Source organism: Terrapene carolina, unplaced genomic scaffold (genome assembly GCF_002925995.2).
Source record: "Terrapene carolina triunguis isolate 2854851 unplaced genomic scaffold, T_m_triunguis-2.0 Scaffold195, whole genome shotgun sequence".
NCBI lineage: Eukaryota > Metazoa > Chordata > Testudines > Emydidae > Terrapene > Terrapene triunguis.
The window spans coordinates 1170437-1188183 of NW_020664546.1; the positions used below are offsets into that span (position 1 = coordinate 1170437).

The 17747-nt window shown below is 46.8% G+C and overlaps 1 protein-coding gene across 1 annotated transcript in view; it reads left to right on the forward strand.

The window, feature by feature from the left end:
* KDM5B (lysine demethylase 5B) overlaps positions 1 to 17747 on the forward strand; it is a 199517-nt gene that overhangs the window by 10401 nt on the left and 171369 nt on the right. The window contains exon 2 of the mRNA XM_026655093.2: positions 11669 to 11746. Within this exon, the coding sequence (XP_026510878.1) occupies positions 11669 to 11746 (78 nt within the window). The remainder of the gene's footprint in view (positions 1 to 11668; positions 11747 to 17747) is intronic.

Here is a 17747-nt window from a genome sequence, read left to right on the forward strand (position 1 = left end):
GGGGGGGGGGGGGGGGGGGGGGGGGGGGGGGGGGGGGGGGGGGGCGCTCAGGGAAGGGGCAGGGCAGTGGGCAGGGTGTTCAGTTTTCTGGAATTAAAAAGTTGGCAACCCTATAATCAAGTCACCCCTTAACCTTCCCTTTGTTAATCTAAACAGATTGAGCTTCTTGAGTCTATCCTTGTAAGGCATGTTTTCTAATCTTTTAGTCTCTGAACCCTTTTCATTTTATCAGCATCCTTCTTGCATTATGGACAGCGTATCTTTCTTTAATTCTTGATTAATCAAGTCCCATATCAGCCGCTTCATTATCTTATCTGGGATAGATGTCAGACTGGCAGGCCTATAATTACTCAGGTCATCCCATTTACCCTTTTTATATATTGGCACAACATTAGCTTTCTTCCAGTCTTCTAGAACTTCCCCAGGGTTCTAAGACGTATTGAAAATCATTAACGGTCCAGTGGGCTGCTCCTCTTTTGAAACACGTAGATGCAAGTTATCTTGTCTGACTTCAATAGCTGCTTTTTAACATTCTCTTGAAATATTAATGGAATGGAAAGACTGTCATCATCATATGATATGACATTATCTGTTTTTCCCCAAATAAAGAACAGAAATATTTGTTGAATGCTTCTGTGTCTTCTGCATTACTATTGATAATTCTACCATTTCCATTTAGTAGTGGACCAATATCATTGTTAGAATTCTGTTTGTTCCTAATATACTTAAACTCTTCCTTATTGTCCATAACTGTGCTGGCTATAGATTTCTTGTTTTGTCACTTTGTTTCCCTTATCAATTTTCTACAATTCCTAGCTTCTGATTTATATTCATCAGTATCAACTTCCCCTTTGTTATATATTATTTTTTAGAGCTGCCTTCATTTCCCCTCTAAACCATGTCAGTTTTTTAACCAGTGTGGCCTTCTTCCTTGATTGTGGCTTGAGCAGGGGAATTCAGAGATTGACACAAGAGACCACCACCACAACTATCTAGCCCAGCCCCTGCACACACAGGTCATAGACTTTCTCCCATAAGCTGAATTGAAATATTGTTCTAAAATATATGCTTTCTTATATTTAAAACTCCAAGCGATGATGAGTCCACCACCTCACATGGTAAGCTGTTCCAATGTTTAATGACCCTTCAGTGCTAGGAAATTGCACCTTATTTCAAGGTTGAATTTGTCTATCTTCAGCTTCCCCTGAATATCTCTTTCTCCATTTGTGTTAAGTACCTGTACAAAAGTAATCAAATCTTCTCTCAGCCTTCTCTTTGAAAAGCTGAATAAGTTGAGCTCTTTAAACCTCAAATTGTAAAGCTTGTTATTTGGCTCCTGGATCATCCTTGTGGACCTCCTTTGACCTCTTTCCAGTATTTCCACATCCTTCTTGAAGCATGGATACAGGAACTGGACTCTATGTTCTGGTGGTGGGCTTAGCAATGTGGCGTATGGATGCAAGATCACCCCTCTACTTCTACCTGATAGTCCCCTTTTTATAAATCCAAGGATTGCGTTGGCTCATTTTGTCACGCCATTGCACTGTTGTCACGTTGAGGCGATTATCCACAATGACCCTTAAATCCTTCTCTGAATCACTGCTTTCCAAGATGATCTATGATCCTGTAAAGTATGCCTTGTATGCTTAGTTCCCCAAAGTATTACCTTGCTTTTGGCTGTATTAAAATGCATTTTGTTGGATTGTGACCGTTTAACCAGGTGAATTCAGATCACTCTGTAGCAGTAACCTGTTCTCATTATTTGCTACCTCACCAATCATTGTCTTATGCAAATTTTACAAAGATTTATAGAATCATTTAGATTGGTGATAAAAATATCGAATAGTGTTGGACTAAGAACCGTTCCTTGGGGAACTCTGCTAAAAATAGCCCTCACTCATTGATGTCTCCCCATTAACAACTACATTCTGAGATCAGTCAATGAGTCAGTTTTTAATCCATATAATGTGTGCCCTATAATTCCATATATTGCCATTTTTAAAATCACGTCATGTGGAACTAGGTCAAATGCCTTTGAGAAATCAAAGTGTACTGTAACAATACAGATGCCTGTATCAATCAGACCTTTAGTCTTCTCTAAAACAGAAAACACCCAGATTGTTTGACAAAACTGACCTCCCATGAAACGGTGCTGATTGGCATTAATTATATATTTAGCCTCTAATTCTTTGATAATGAATTAACTGTTCCATTATTTTACCCTGGCTACCCCTATAGTTCCCTGGGTCATCCCCTTCACCCTTTTTAAATACTGGAATTATGTTGGCAGTCCTTTAGAATTCCCCCAGTTCTTCATTGAGTGCTTGTTCATGTCGATTCCAAGTAGGTGTGTGCATGCTGTATGAACAGCCGCCGGAAGCTTTTTTCCCCTAGTGGTATCCATCAGGTCAGCTCCAGTGACTCCTGGAGTTGTGCCCAGATGGTGCCATATATAGGACCCTGCTGACTCCCTGCCTCTTCAGTTCCTTCTTACTGCCTGTGTCAGGCAACCAGAACACCTGGTTCTCTCTTGCATCTGCAAGTCCTTCCCTAGTGGACTTCTCGTTTCTGCCTGGATATAGATTAGTGTATTGAGTTAGAGTAGTTAGGACCCCACTTTTCGGGGTCACCCCCCCCCTCATCCCGCTGGGACCGGTGTATGCCTCGGTCTCCAGGGTTTAAACCATATGGGGCTTGCCAGAAGTCTATGCCCAGGAGCAACCCCCACGCTTCTTGCCTAAAGTGTCTGGTGGAATTCCCACCAAAAGGATCGCTCCAGATTTGTAGGGGATTTCGTTCCAGAACTAAAAAGGAGAGGGATCAGAGACTGAAGTTCCTCCTGATGGAGGCATCCCTCTGCCCACATTTGGAGCCAAGTTCGGCTCACTGGCACCCAGCACATCTGCCTCAGTGCAGAGCACACCAGCAACAATGAGGGAGACTCCAGCACTGAGAGAAGACTGCTGCCAGAGACTCTCAGAACTGACAGGGCTCTCTGGCATCAAGAAGCTCCACTCCTGGGTATGTGTGGAACTGGTGCCTCGCAAGAAGCAAAAGATGACTAACGGGGTGCTCGCCTATGGTAAGGCCAGCAGGGTGTAAAGACTCGAGTGGAGTGTGATCGTGCCGAGCTACTCAAGCTCTGTATTACTCAGAGCGGTATCGTTGACTTGGACCCCATTGAAAGGTCAGTTGTGTCCAGTACCACTGGACTCCCTTCCGAGTGAGAGCCATGGAGAGATACTAGAGCTACCCTCCACACTGGAAATATTTGAGGTGGCTAGGGAGCTGATAGCCCTCATGGCACCATAGAGACCATACGGGACCTTCCCTTTTGAGAGCTTGTCCCTTTTCTCCGAGCAGACAGACTCGAGACTCCACAGTCTAAAGGACTTGAGGGCTACTCAAGTCACTTTTGCTCCATACCCTGGCTCCTCAGAGGAGACCCTTAAAACACAACCCTTACCTCACTTCTATTAATCTCAACCTAGGCAAGATTATAGCAGAAAGCATGGCAGGAATTATAGGATAAGGTGTCCTCCTCCTCCTTCGTCCACCCAAGGACCTGGGCTTGTGAAGCAGCCATCTGGGCTGAAGCAGAACTTTTGAGGGTGCGCCCGAGGGCGGTGTACCAGTTCAGGTGCCGGATCCATCACCCCTGTGTTTTTAAGACCGTTTATCCCATTTCTATTGTGCATGGGCTGAGATTACTTCAGAACGCTGGTTGCTACACACAATACGAATGGGATACTCCCTACAGTTCAGTTGTCTCCCTTCAGGGACCCTTCTCATGAGCAACTTCTGATCCAATAGCTGTAGACACTCTTAAAAGAGGGAGCAGTAGAGGAGGTCCCTCGAGTGCTATGGGGCAAGGGTTTCTACTCCCTGACCCCGAAAGCCAAGCGGTGTCAGACCCATCATGGACCTGCGAAACCTCAACAGATTCATGAAGAAGCGGAGATTCCACATGGTCTCCTTAGCCTTCATTATCCCCTCCCTGGATCCGGGGGACTGGTATGCTGCCCTTGATTTGAAGGATGTGTATTTTTGTCCCAGGACACACAAGATTCCTATGGTTCGTAGTGAACCATATCCACTACCAGTTCACGGTCCTCCCTTTTGGCCTATCAGCAGCCCCTGGAGTGTTCACCAAGTGCATGGCAGTTGTCACTGTATTCCTGAGGAAGTGGAAGGTACAGGTTTACCCGAACCTAGAGGACTGGCTGATCAAGGACCACACCAGGGAGCAGGTGGAGGCAGATGTCGAATGTTGACCATATCAAGCCGACAAGTTAAGCTTGTTGGTAAACCTACAGAAGTTGACTTCTGTCATCCATCCAGAGGATAGAGTTCATAGGGGCAGTACTAGACTCTGGCCAAGCCAGAGCGTTCCTTTTGGAGTACCAGTTCTGGGCTATATGTGCCATCATAAAAGGCCTCAGAAGCTACCCCATCACCAAGGCACAGAACTGCCTGAAGCTCGTGGGTCACATGGCTGCCTACACGTATTTCATATAGCATGCAAGACTGTGATTCAGATCTCTTCAAACCTGGCTGGCTTCAGTATATCCAAACTGAAACCACTTAGACATAGTGGTCTCATTGGGTAATTGAGTTCCTTCTTTGGTGGCTGAATATGCAGGCTGTCTGCGGAGGAGTGCCCTTTTTCAGACCTTAACCCTCGCTGTCCGTAGTTATGGAGCTCATCTGGGGAGACTCTGGACTGAAGGCCTCTGGTCCCAGGTGGAGCTTTCACTAGATATCCCTGTCAGAGAGCTGAGAGTGGTGTGCCTAGCCTGCCAGACCTTCCGAGTCCACCTGGAGGGCAGATGTGTATTGGTCACAATGGACAATACAACAGTAATGTTCTATATAAACAGACAGGGTGGAGCATGCTCCTATCTCCTATGTCAAGAATCCCTCAAACTGTGGGAGTTCTGCATAGCCCACTCAATACATCTCGTGGCTTCTTACCTTCCTAGGTCCCAAAATGACTTGGCGGACCACCTCAGAAAGTCCTTCTCCAGCCATGAGTGGTCCATTCGCCCAAAACATTGTGAACAGCATCTTCCAATGGTGGGGAGTTCACCATGTAGACTTGTTCACAACAAGACACAACAGGAAGTGCCTGCAATTTTGCTCCTTCCTGAATCACTGCCCGGGCTCAGTTGCAGACACATTCCTCCTCCCATTGAGGGGCCAGCTATGCATTCCCGACAATTCCACTCCTACAGAAGGTGTTGCTGAAGGTCAGGAAGAAGAGAAGTTCTGACCTGGCTGTGTCAGTACTGGTACACCACACTCCTACACCTGTCAGTGGAGGCTCCAAACGGTCTGCCCCTTGGCTCAGATCTCATCACCCAGGACCATGTCTGCCTTCAGCATTCGAAGCTCTAGTTTCTCCATCTCATGGTATGGAATCTCTATGACTAAACCTCTGGGAGTTGACATGATCAGGACCCGTCAGAGAGGTCCTCCTAGGCAGCAGAAAACCATCCATGAGGGCCACGTACCTGATTAAGTGGAAAAGATTCTCTATCTTCGCCAGTCCAATCATCAGCCGCTTTCTCAAGGGACTGGTCAGGCTGTACCCTCGCATGTGACAACCAGTCCCTCCCTGGGACTTCAATCTAGTACTATGGAGACTCATGTGGCCCCTGTTTGAACCCCTAGCAACATGTTTGCTGCTCTGTCCTGGAGGGTAGCATTCCTGGTAGCCATAACGTCGGCCAGGAGGGTTTCTGAGATTAAGGCCTTCACATCTGAGCCTCCGTAACCGGGTCTTCTACAAGGACAAGGTCCAGCTCTGTCCTCACCCAACCTTCCTTCTGAAGGTAGTCTTGCTATTTCACATGAACCAGGACATATCCCTCCCTGTCTTTTACCCAAGATTGCATGCCAGTAACCAAGAGCAGAGACTTCATTCCATGGATGTAAGGTGAGCATTGGCCTTTTACATTGAGAGGACAAAACCATTTTGCAGGTCAACTCAGCTCTTAGTGGCCATAGCGGACAGATTGAAGGGCCTCCTGGTCTCATTCCAAAGAATCTCATCATGGATTATGTCTTGTATCTGCGCGTGCTACGACTTGGCAAAGGTACCTGCTCCAGTGCTTACAGCACATTCCACAAGGCTTAGACATCCTCTGCGGCATTCCTGGCACAGGTTTCGATCCAGGATATCTGTAGGATAGCAATGTGGTCGTCTGGCCACACCTTCACTTTGCATTACACCATTACACAGCAAGCTAGAGAAGATGCCGCGTTTGGCAGAGTGGTGCTGCAATCTGCGAGTCAGTGATCTCCAACCTCTCCTGTTCAACTGCTTGGGAGTCACCTACTTGGAATCAACCTGAGCAAGCACTCGAAGAAGAAGAAAAAACAGTTACCTACCTTCTGTAACTGTTGTTCTTCGAGATGTGTTGCTCATGTCTATTCTAAGACCCACCCGCCTACCCCTCTGTTGGAGCCAGCTGGCAAGGTGGGGGGTTGGCAGGGGCCGTCTGAGCCGACCCAATGTATACCACTAGGAGAAAAACCTTCGGCGGCTGTGCATCTGGTGCGCCCACACCTACTTGGAATGGAGACGAGCAACACATCTTGGAGAACAGTAGTTATGGAAGGTAGGTAACCCCCCCCCCCCCCCCCCCAACAAGATTTCACTTGATTTCAAGTGATGGAGAATCCATCACATCCCTAGGTAAATTGTTCCAGTGATTGATTACCCTCACTGTTAAAAATCTATGCCTTATTTGTAGACTGAACTTTTGGTAGCTTCAGCTCTAGCCGTTGGATACTGGATAGCCATTATACTATTGTTTGCTAGACTAAAAAGCGTTCTATCATCATAAATATTCTCCTCATTGAGGTATTTGTAGACTGTGATCAAGCTACCACCTCTTATCTTTCTCTTGGATAAGCTAAATAGTTTCTAAAGGCAGGTTTTACAGACCTCATATCATTGTAGATCTTTTCTGAAAACAGTGTTTTATAGGAAAAACAGTTTCTGTCCAAAATTTTCAGTATATAATCTGAGTAAATTTAGAATTTTCAGAAAAGTTTAAACAAACTTCGTTAAATGGTTTGAGTTCTAATGAGTTAAAAATTGCCCCCAAAAGATTTCACTGTCAAAGTCTCATGATTTTTCAGGCCCCTCTAGTTTAAAAACTACGAACTGTAAAAAGTCAGTCATAGTGAGAGTTTGGGCTCTCTGGTGTTATGTAATTTTATTAACTAACAGAAATTTTCATCATAACCGACTATGATTAGCCAAGGGAGAGAAGTTTTACAGTGACTAGGTGAGTTGTACAGGAACTATTTAAGTATTGGCTGGTTAAAAGCAGGAGCTCCCTGAAACCAATCAACTGGCTCAGGACTATTATAGGTATTGTGAAATGTGTATAGTAGTCTAGGATTTACACATGCAACTTGTCAATATGCTATTCCGATGAGATGATGCACAGCTTTGCTTGCATCCTAGAAGAAGTGCTGCTTTTGGCGTATGTATAGGTCAGGGGTAAGCAACCTTTCAGAAGTGGTGTGCCGAGTCTTCATTTATTCACTTTAATTTAAGGTTTCACGTTCTGGTAATGCATTTTAACGTTTTTAGAAGGTCTCTCTCTATGTCTATATTATATAACTAAAGTATTGTTGTACGTAAAGTAAACAAGGTTTTCAAAATGTTTAAGAAGCTGGGGTGTGTGTGGAGGTGCAGGGCAGAAGGCTGGGTGTGGGGGGAGGTTCAGGGGTCAGGGCAGAGGGCTGGGGGTGTGTGGGGGTATAGGGCAGAAGGCCGGGTGGGGGGGGGGGGGGTTCAGGGCAGAAGGCTGGCGTGCTTGGCTCGTGGGGGTGCTCCCAGCCCCCTGCCCTGAGCGACTCAGGGCAGGGGGCTGGAAGGGATATGCCCCGTCCCATCCCTGTCCCTACCTCTTCTCTGCCTCCTCTATGGAGCAGGAAGCACGCTGCCACTCCTCCCCCCACAAGGGCCATCAGCTGATCGGCTCAGGGAAGGAGAGGAGGAGGGGCAGGAAAGCACCACGCTGGGGGAAGAAGCGGGGGAAGGGGGAAGTTTGGCTGCCGCAGGACCAAGCTTCTGCCTCCTGCCCCCGTAGGGGAGAGCGGTGGGTGGGGAGGCTGAGTGGGGCTGGGGGCAGGGACACCCCCCCCCCCCCCCGCTCTGGAGGCAGAAGCTTGGTCCTGCGGCAGCCAAGCTTCCCCCCTCCCCCGCTTCTTCCCCCAGCGTGGTGCTTTCCTCCTCCTCCTCCTCCTCCTCTCACCGGGCAGGCAGCAGCGTGCCACTCAAAATCGGCTTGGGTGCCATGTTTGGCACGCGTGCCTTAGGTTGCCGACACCTGGTATAGGTTATTAGTCACTCAAATGATACGAATTCCCTTTATTTAATCTTAGTGTAAAAGGTTCCCTTTCATATATTTTAAGGCTAGAAGGGTCCATTATGATTATCTAATCTGACCTCCTGCATAACAGAGGCACTAGAATTTAGCTAAGTTCAAAGATTTCTGGAATGAAACTAGATCATATCTTTTAGAAAGATTTCAAATCTTGCCATCCCTTGGGAATTTGTTCAATGGTAAATTACCCATTTATATCTTAGGTTATGTCTACACGTGCAGAGTTTTTGCGCTGTAAGTTTCACTGGTGATAGGGAACCGGGAAAAGAAAAGCGCTGGTTTGTGTATTCACTTAAGTCCTTAGGTGTCAGAGAGTATTTACACTAGCAGCACTTCCATCCCTGATGAGAGGAGCGCTGTAGGGCAGCTATCCCACAGTGCAGCTCTCTTGATAGGTCTGGGGAGGGGCTGAGCGGAAGACATTCTGGGTCCCTGCTCAGTGCCCCGTGATTCACTGCTTCATGTCCCAGCAGCCTCATTACTTCCTTGTTTCTTTTGCTGCATTTTTAAAAAACCCCTGCTGTCTGGCTGCTTTCTCCGCCTCATCTACAAGCAGGAATGGATCCTGCACTGCTGTCCACTACTCTGATAGCTGTCACTTGCACATCACGCTTAGCAGTGCAGCTGTTCTTAAACTTGCAAAGAGAGCTGCAGTCAGAGATGCCTGATGAGCTGCCTGAAATGGAAATAAGTAACATTTGATTGTTTTTGGCATTAACTGAGGAGCTGTGCAGTGTGGAATGGCGTTTTTGGGCTAGGGAAACTAGCTCAGAGTGGTGGGATCATATTGTTATACATGTCTGGGATGACCACCAGTGGCTTCAAAACTTTCATATGCGGAGGGCCATCCTCATGGAACTGTGTGCTGAACTTTCCCTGGATATCCTCTGGAGGCCAAAAGGTGTTTACACAGGTAGAACGTGTCGTTCACTTTCACAACAGTGTAAAAAGAACAGCAGAAAGAGCTGTATGCCTCTCGTGAAAGTGGTTTTTCTTTTTGCGGTGAAACTTCTGAGTTTCACCACAAAAAGTTATTAAGTGTAGACGGTCCCGGGGTTTTAGTGCAAAAAAGGGACTTTTTGCGCTTTAAATGGCAAGTGTAGACTTAGCCTTAGTTCCACTTTGGACTTCGGTGATTTCAGCTTCCAGTCCATTGGATCTTTGTCTTTATCTGCTAACAAAGTAATAGTAGAAATCTGCTCCCTGGCAAGTTACCTCATTGTAAGTGTGTTTTCCTCATTATGCATCTTTCTTGTGGCTCTTCCTGAACTATCTCCAATTTTTCAGCATTCTGGCTCTGCCACAGACTTGATATGATGTTGGACATGATCTTCTCATACTGCACAGTTATGCCAAATTAAGGGTATAAATCAAAAGTAATAATAGTAAAGAAACCCTAATGCATGTGACATCACTATAATAGTGAAAAAGTCTTGAAAATCGATGGAGATTGGGTTTGAGACTATAACAGTTTTCATGTTAAATGTTCCTGCTAAAATAACAAACATACTGCCCATGATACTGATTTTGAATTTGCCTAATCCACAGGGAGTCATTGAGAAAAGGCAAATATGATCTTCCCTGGTAAATGATACTGTCGCTTCAATATCAGAAGTTCTATTACCATTATTATCCTTCTATAATTACAAAGGAAAAAAAAGATACTTTGATATGTAAGAAATTGGTATCAGATTTAAACTAAGCTTAATTTGGTTCTACTAAATAAACTTTATACTGCCACACCAACTGGCTGTGATATAGGTGAGACGAGGTGGGTGAAGTAATATTTTTATTGGTCCAATAAGAGATATTACTTCACCCACCTTGTCAGTCCCAGAATATTAGACACATATGGCTATAACTACACTGCATGTGACAAATGTCAGCGGTCTGAGAGATTGCTTTGTTATCTTATGTAAATGCTACCCACCAACTTTAGATGATCTCTGTCGAAGTAAGAGTGGTGGTGTGCGTGTGTTTTCTTGTTAGATATATTTCAGCTGTTTCTGAATATTTTTAAACAAGGTACTCCTGAAGTAGTTATTTTTGGTTGACCACATAGCTGCTGTTGCTAGGAGATCAGGCAGAGACCCTGTTTTAAAACAAACAAACAAACAAACAAAAAAAAACCCCTTCCTCTGAAGCATGGGGTCTGGGGCACTTGCAGGTTTAAACTGGTGTAAATGGTGGGTTCTCTGTAACTTGAAGTCTTTTTAAACCGTTATTTGAGGACTTCAGTAACTCAATCTGAGGTAAGGGGTCTATTACAGGAGTGGGTGGGTAAGGTTCTGTGGTCTTGCAATGTACAGGAGCTCAGGCTAGATGATCATGCTGGTCCCTTCTGATCTTAAAGTCTATGAGGTATGAGAAGCAAAGAAACTATTTACCTGATGTGCTTATGTGTCTCCTGAGCATTTTAAGTCTCTGATTCCAGCTAATTGCCTTTTCAGGAATACTGTACACTCAATACTGTGCATTGCAGTTGGTTTTGTGGCCAACGAACCTGTTTAATTTATATGTTGAGAGCAAAAATTCCTAATAGGAAAAAACAAATAAGTAGCATATGTAACATTTGAACAGATTGTGTCTGGAGGTTGTAACTATGTTCTCTCCACCACGAGGGCCTTTTCCTGTATGAAGGAAATGGCACAGTAGGCTCTGCCAAAGACACCTACTATCTCTGCTTGACAGACAAGATCTCTAGCTGATGCATGATTCCCATTTTGGAATGTGACCTTAGTTACAGTGGGCATCCTAACTCTGGGACATGTATTACCCTTCTCGCCTTCTGCTACCAAACAGAGACATAGTAGGAAGATGGACTGATTTGTGTATGTCTCTATCTGTCTCTGAGATTAAAGGCTAATCTTTGTGAGTTACATCTTTAGTTTCAGAGTATCAATGGAAGACCTATTTCATTACATGTCAAAACAATCTATTTAAAGACACAATGAATATAATTTCTTAATGAAAGCAAAAAGAATCAAACCTGAATAAAAAACTTCAAATTTTTAGAAGACAGCATTGTAAAGTGCTGTGCTTTTTCTTACTTTTAGTGAGTGAATGTGTGTGTTGAGGTGTTTGAGTATTGTGAGATCATTTGGGGAAAATATTAGATTTCTTCACATTTGAAAATGGAGGAGAAGTGAGGCTGTCTTTAGGTTTGGCTTTGTTTTAACTTTAGGTGTATCTAGCTTGTAAACACAAAGAATGTATTGAATTTTCCTATTGTGTTTACTGAAACTTTTCTCTTTCCCCAGGACTGGCAGCCACCATTTGCATGTGATGTCGATAAACTTCATTTTACTCCACGGATCCAGAGGCTGAATGAATTGGAGGTAGTGTCAGAAACTGATGCCATTAACATTAGTCCTCTTGAAGGAGTAAATATGTTCAAAGTAGTTCATTCTTTAGCATGTGCAATGAAGCAAAAGGTCACCTTTGCTCCAAACTGCATTTAATAAAACAATAAATATTTTTAAAAATAACACTGGGATGGATACTCCATGGTGTTGACGCACTGTGGCTCCCACTGATGTCAGTTGACACTTTAGGTCATAGTATCAGGGGGTAGCCATGTTAGTCTGTATCCACAGAAACAACAAGGACTCCGGTGGCACCGTAAAGACTTAACAGATTTATTTGGGCATAAGCTTTTGTGGGTAAAAAACCCACTTCTTCAGATGCATGGAGTGAGAATTACAGATGCAGGCGTTATTATACTGACACATGAAGAGAAGGGAGTTACCTCACAAATGGAGAACCAGTGTTGACAGGGCCAATACAATCAGGGTGGATGTAGTTCGCTCCCAACAATTGATGAGGAGGTGTCAACTCCAGGAGAGGAAAAACTACTTCTGTAGTGAGCCAGCCACTCCCAGTCCCTATTCAGGCCCAAATTAATGGTATTAAATTTGCAAATGAATTTTGGTTCTGCAGTTTCGCTTTGAAATCTGTTTCTGAAGTTTTTTTGTTCAGCTATGGCTACTTTTAAATCTGTAATAGAATGTCCAGGAAGATTGAAGTGTTCTCCTACTGGCTTTTGTATGTTACCATTAAGGATGTCCGATTTATGTACATTTATTCTTTTACATATTCTCTACATATTCCTTTTTGAGTTAACTGCGATTAATCAACAGCCCTAGTTTAACATTTGTATTGCAGAAGTGCCTAGAAACCTCAACCAGGTCAGGCTCCCATTGTGCTAAAGCACTGTACAAACATATAGTAAATGACAGTCCCTGCCCTGAAGGTCTTACATTCATAAAAATGAGACAAGTGGTTAGGGGTGAGGAAAGACGTTGATAACAAAAGTAATATAATTTAGCATGGATTAGTTCTGTGGGCAACTTTTAGCTGGTCAGTAGCAGTAATAACTCATCACCTGCCTTGCTGTTTTGAGATGGTAGTATTCTTTATGCATTATGGTGTGTGAGCTTTGAGGAGGGACGTGAGGGAGGATAAGCTGGTGGCTTTAGAATTTTCCACTGGGAGTAAGGGACTTTAGGGGAGACAGTGCAGAGGTCCCTGTGGGAGAAGTGGACGAGGCTGGCATAGATGGCAGAGGGAAGGTGGCAGGACTCAGCCTCTTGGAAAGATAATAGTTCAGAAAAGGGAAGGCTTATATGAAGAGCTTGGAAGGTCAGCACAATAAGTTTGTGGTGGAGAAAGGGAGCAGTGAAGGGATTAGATGCAGGGAATAGACAGCTAGTGATGAACTTAATTCCCTCTAAGCTGTGCAGCAGCCTATTCAGCACCACATAGGCGTTCAGGGCTGTGGCAGGGAGAGATGCCCCTCCCCCGGACCTGCTGCAGCCAGGAGAGAGGCGCCCCCCGCGCCGCCGCAGCCCCAGACCTGCTGCGGCCAAGGGAGAGGCATCCCTCCCCGGCCTCAACCCAGCCCCGGCCTGGACCTGCTGCGGCTGGGGGAGGGGTGCCTCTTCCCCCCCCCCCCCCCCCCCAGCCCAGGTGCTGCTGTGGGGGGAGAGAGCAGGGGGGAGTCCTCTCTCCCCCACTATAGCCCTGGGGTAGCCTGCACCCCAAACTCCTCATCCCCAGCCCCACCCCAGAGCCCACACCCCCAGCCGGAACCCTCACTCTCCCCTCACCCCAACCCTCTGCCCAGCCCTGAGCCCCCTCCCACACTCCGAACCCCTTGGTCCCACTCTCGCCACATGAATTTTGTTATGTTTGCCAATATGGAGGTGGTGTGTAACACATCACCTCCATATTGCTGCACATAACAAAATTCATTCTGCACATGCTTGAGAAAAATTTGAGTGAAAACCGGTGATGAGCCAGGAAGATGTTCTTAAACTTAAGTGTAGACATAGCCTATGTTGGCATAACATATATGTCGCTCAGGGGTGTGAATAGATGACCCCACCCCAAGCAACGTAATTACAGGTATGGATAGCGCTATGTCGGCGGGAGACTCTCTAGTGTAGCCGTGCCCTTAATCATTTTCTGTCACTTTGTCTCCAAGAATTGTATGTAATAACCTGTCATTAAGTATGACAAACTTGTTGGCCAAACAGCAAAATCCTGCATTATGTCACTGGATTGACCACTTTGAAGCCAGTTGCTTAGTCTGAATTTTTGAAAGCTTCTTTTAAGTTTAAAAATGTTTATTTTTGCATTGATTGTGCCTATTCCCTGTGCCGAAAGGCATTTTAAAACTGACATGAATTTTAAATCTTTAAAAGCTGCCTTGGAAAGTTGATTCTCCGCAGGCATAGTCAACAAGAGGGCAGTTTCATATATGGGGTTCTGTGGGATTCATAAGTTCATTGCAACTTTAAAGTAGCATTACCACTTTTCAGAAAAGCCCAGAGTAGAAGATCGATTTCATACTATGCTGCTGAACTAACAGAAGGAATGTTAACTAAGGGTATGTCTACACTATGAGAGTAGTTCGATTTTACTTAAATCGAATTAGTGGAACCGATATTATAAAGTCGAACGTGTGTATCCACACTACGAACAGTAATTCGACTTTGTGAGCCCACACTAACGGGGCAAGCGTCGACATTGGAAGCGGTGCACTGTGGGCAGCTATCCCACAGTTCCCGCAGTCCCCGCTTCCCATTGGAATTCTGGGTCAAGCCCCCAATGCCTGCTGGGGAAAAAAATGTGTCGAGGGTGGTTTTGGGTAACTGTCGTCATTCAACCGTCACTCCCGCCCTCCCTCCCTGAAAGCGCCGGCAGGCAATCAGTTCGCGCACTTTTCTGGTGAGTGACCGCGCGGACACCACAGCACTGCGAGCATGGAGCCCCCCGCTGCGATCATCGCTGCAGTTATGGCCATTGTCAACACCTCGCACCTTATCATCCACCTTTTTCAGAGGCAGATGCTGAGAAATCGGGCGAGGAGGCTACGGCAGCGCGGTGAGGACATTAAGTCTGAGAGGGGCACAGACCTCTCGCAAAGCACGGGACCCCGCGCCGTGGACATCATGGTGGCAATGGGTCATGTTGATGGTGTGGAACGGCGATTCTGGGCCCGGGAAACAATCACGGACTGGTGGGACCGCATAGTGCTGCAGGTCTGGGATGAATCACAGTGGCTGCGAAACTTTCGCATGCATAAGGAAACTTTCCTGGAACTTTGTGAGTTGCTGTCCCCTGCCCTGAAGCGCAAGGACACCCGGATGCGAGCAGCCCTGACTGTCCAGAAGCGAGTGGCGATAGCCCTCTGGAAGCTTGCAACGCCAGACAGCTACCGGTCAGTCACGAACCACTTTGGCGTGGGCAAATCTACCGTGGGGGTTGCTGTGATGCAAGTAGCCAACGCAATCGTTGAGGTACTGCTCTCAAAGGTAGTGACCCTGGGAAACATGCAGGTCATCATAGATGGCTTCGCCGCGATGGGATTCCCAAACTGCAGTGGGGCTATAGATGGAACTCACATCCCTATCCTGGGACTGGACCACCAGGCCAGCCAGTACATTAACAGAAAGGGCTACTTTTCAATGGTGCTGCAAGCACTGGTGGACCATAGGGGATGTTTTACCAACATCAACTTCGGATGGCCGGGCAAGGTTCATGACGCTCGTGTTTTCAGGAACTCTGGTCTGTTTAGACGGCTGCAGGAAGGTATTTACTTCCCGGACCACAAAATAACTGTTGGGGATGTGGAGTTGCCTATAGTGATCCTTGGGGACCCAGCCTACCCGCTAATGCCCTGGCTCATGAAGCCCTATACAGGTGCCCTGGACAGTGAAAAAGAACTCTTCAACTACCGGCTGAGCAAGTGCAGAATGGTGGTGGAGTGTGCTTTTGGACGTCTGAAGGGGAGATGGAGAAGCTTACTCAGTCGCTCTGATCTCAGTGAAACCAATATCCCCATTGTTATTGCAGCTTGCTGTGTGCTCCACAATCTCTGTGAGAGCAAGGGGGAGACGTTTATGGCGGGGTGGGAGGTTGAGGCACATCGCCTGGCTGCTGATTACGCCCAGCCAGACAGCCGGGCGATTAGAAGAGCCCAGCGGGACGCGCTGTGCATCCGGGAGGTTTTGAAAGCTAGGTTCCACAGTGAGCAGGATAACCTGTGACCTATTAAGTTTGTTTAAAGAGAAGTTGAACCTGCCCCCGTTTCTTTACCCACTTAATGTTGACTATCCTCTCCAGTTACATACCCCCTTCACCCTGTTGCCCCCCTTCCAACACACCTTTAAAAATTAAATAAATGGAACTTTGTTCATTAACACCGTTTTTTCTTTATTAAGGGTTTCGTGGTAAAGGGTTGAAACTCGAGGAATGACAGGCTCCTGCTCCTAGAGCGGTCCGCAGTGGTGGACTGGCTGTTTCAACGGAGCCTGCCACCCCTCCTTTTCGGGACTCTTTGTGTGGGGGCTATGTGACTTTGTGGCGGGGGAGGACGGTTACAGATCCCCTGCTGCGTGGCTCTGTCATCCAGGCTAAGGACCGCTGCATAAGATCTGTAACCGCCCTCCCCCGCCACAAACTCACATCGCCTCCCCCCCCCCACAGAACATGAAAACCACCTCCCAGACTGACCAGGGTGCCTAGTGACTGCAATGTGTGTGTGACCTGCTCCTGAACCTGCCCCCTTGTCTGTACCCTGGTAAAGGTAACTGTCCTCTCCAATTACCAACCCCCTTTCCCCCCTTCAAACACACTGTCCTCTAAAAGAACATGACGGAAACAGTAATTAACAGAAACGTATTTTTTATTAACAACTAGACAGGGGATGAAACTGGGACGGGGGCTTGGGTGAGGTGCTTTTGGAGTGAAGGAAAGGATTTATCAAATCTTTGGGAATGAGAGCCTTCTGGTACTTGAGCAGTCTGCAGGGGTGGAGTGACTGTTTTCACGGCCCCTGCCGCCCCTCCTTCTTGGGACTTTGTGGCGGGGGAGGGCGGTTAGAGAGAGACTGCAGCGGGGCTCTGTCCTCCTGCCTCCGGTCCTGCAGAACATCTACAAGGCGCCGGAGCGTGTCCGTTTGCTCCCTCATTAGTCCAAGCAGCATTTGAGTCGCCTGCTGGTCTTCCTGCCGCCACCTGTCCTCCCGTTCGCTGTGTGATCGCTGGTATTGCGACATGTTCTCCCTCCACTGGGTCTGCTGTGCCGCCTCGGCTTGGGAGCAGCCCATAAATTCTGAGAACATCTCGTCCCGTGTCCTTCTCTTTTGCCGCCTAATCTGCGCCAGCCTCTGGGAGGGAGATGCCGGGGTAGCTCGGGAGACACTCGCAGCTGTGGGATGGGAAAAAGGGAGTGAATTCCTCACAAAGATACATTTTTATGAACAATGAACCTAGTTCTCTGTGAACAAGACCATGCACAGCACCTATCACATGTGCACTCAGGACAAGGTCGAATTTTCGGCCTTCCCATTCAGTGCCTGGGGTCTTGGAGAACAGATCACACAAGCGGGGCAGGACAGCGGAATTCGGATAGCAGGCGGACATGGTAAGCCATAGACTTTTGGCTGCTGAAAGCGTAATTTATAGCAGTGCCCTCCTTTCACGTTCAAAGCTATGCCTCTAGCGTTGGCCAGTTCCTGCTGCCGGCAATCTGGCCAGCATGAACTCTGCCCCTGTCCCACTCCCCTCGTGGCCGTCCCCAGGAAAGATCCCTGTATGCTGCCCCTGTCCCGCCTCCACCGCGTGGCTGTAAACGGCCGGTTACAGTTATGTAAAGGAACAGGCAATCAGTCCCAATACTAACATTCCCCTAATTTAAAGCAGGTCACCATGAGCGATATCACTCTGATGAGGATTTCGGACACAGAGAAAGACCGCATGCTGCGTGAATGCCAGCAAAAACCAGGTCCGTATGCCGCCATGCTGTGTGAGGCACTGATCCCGGAGTACTTGC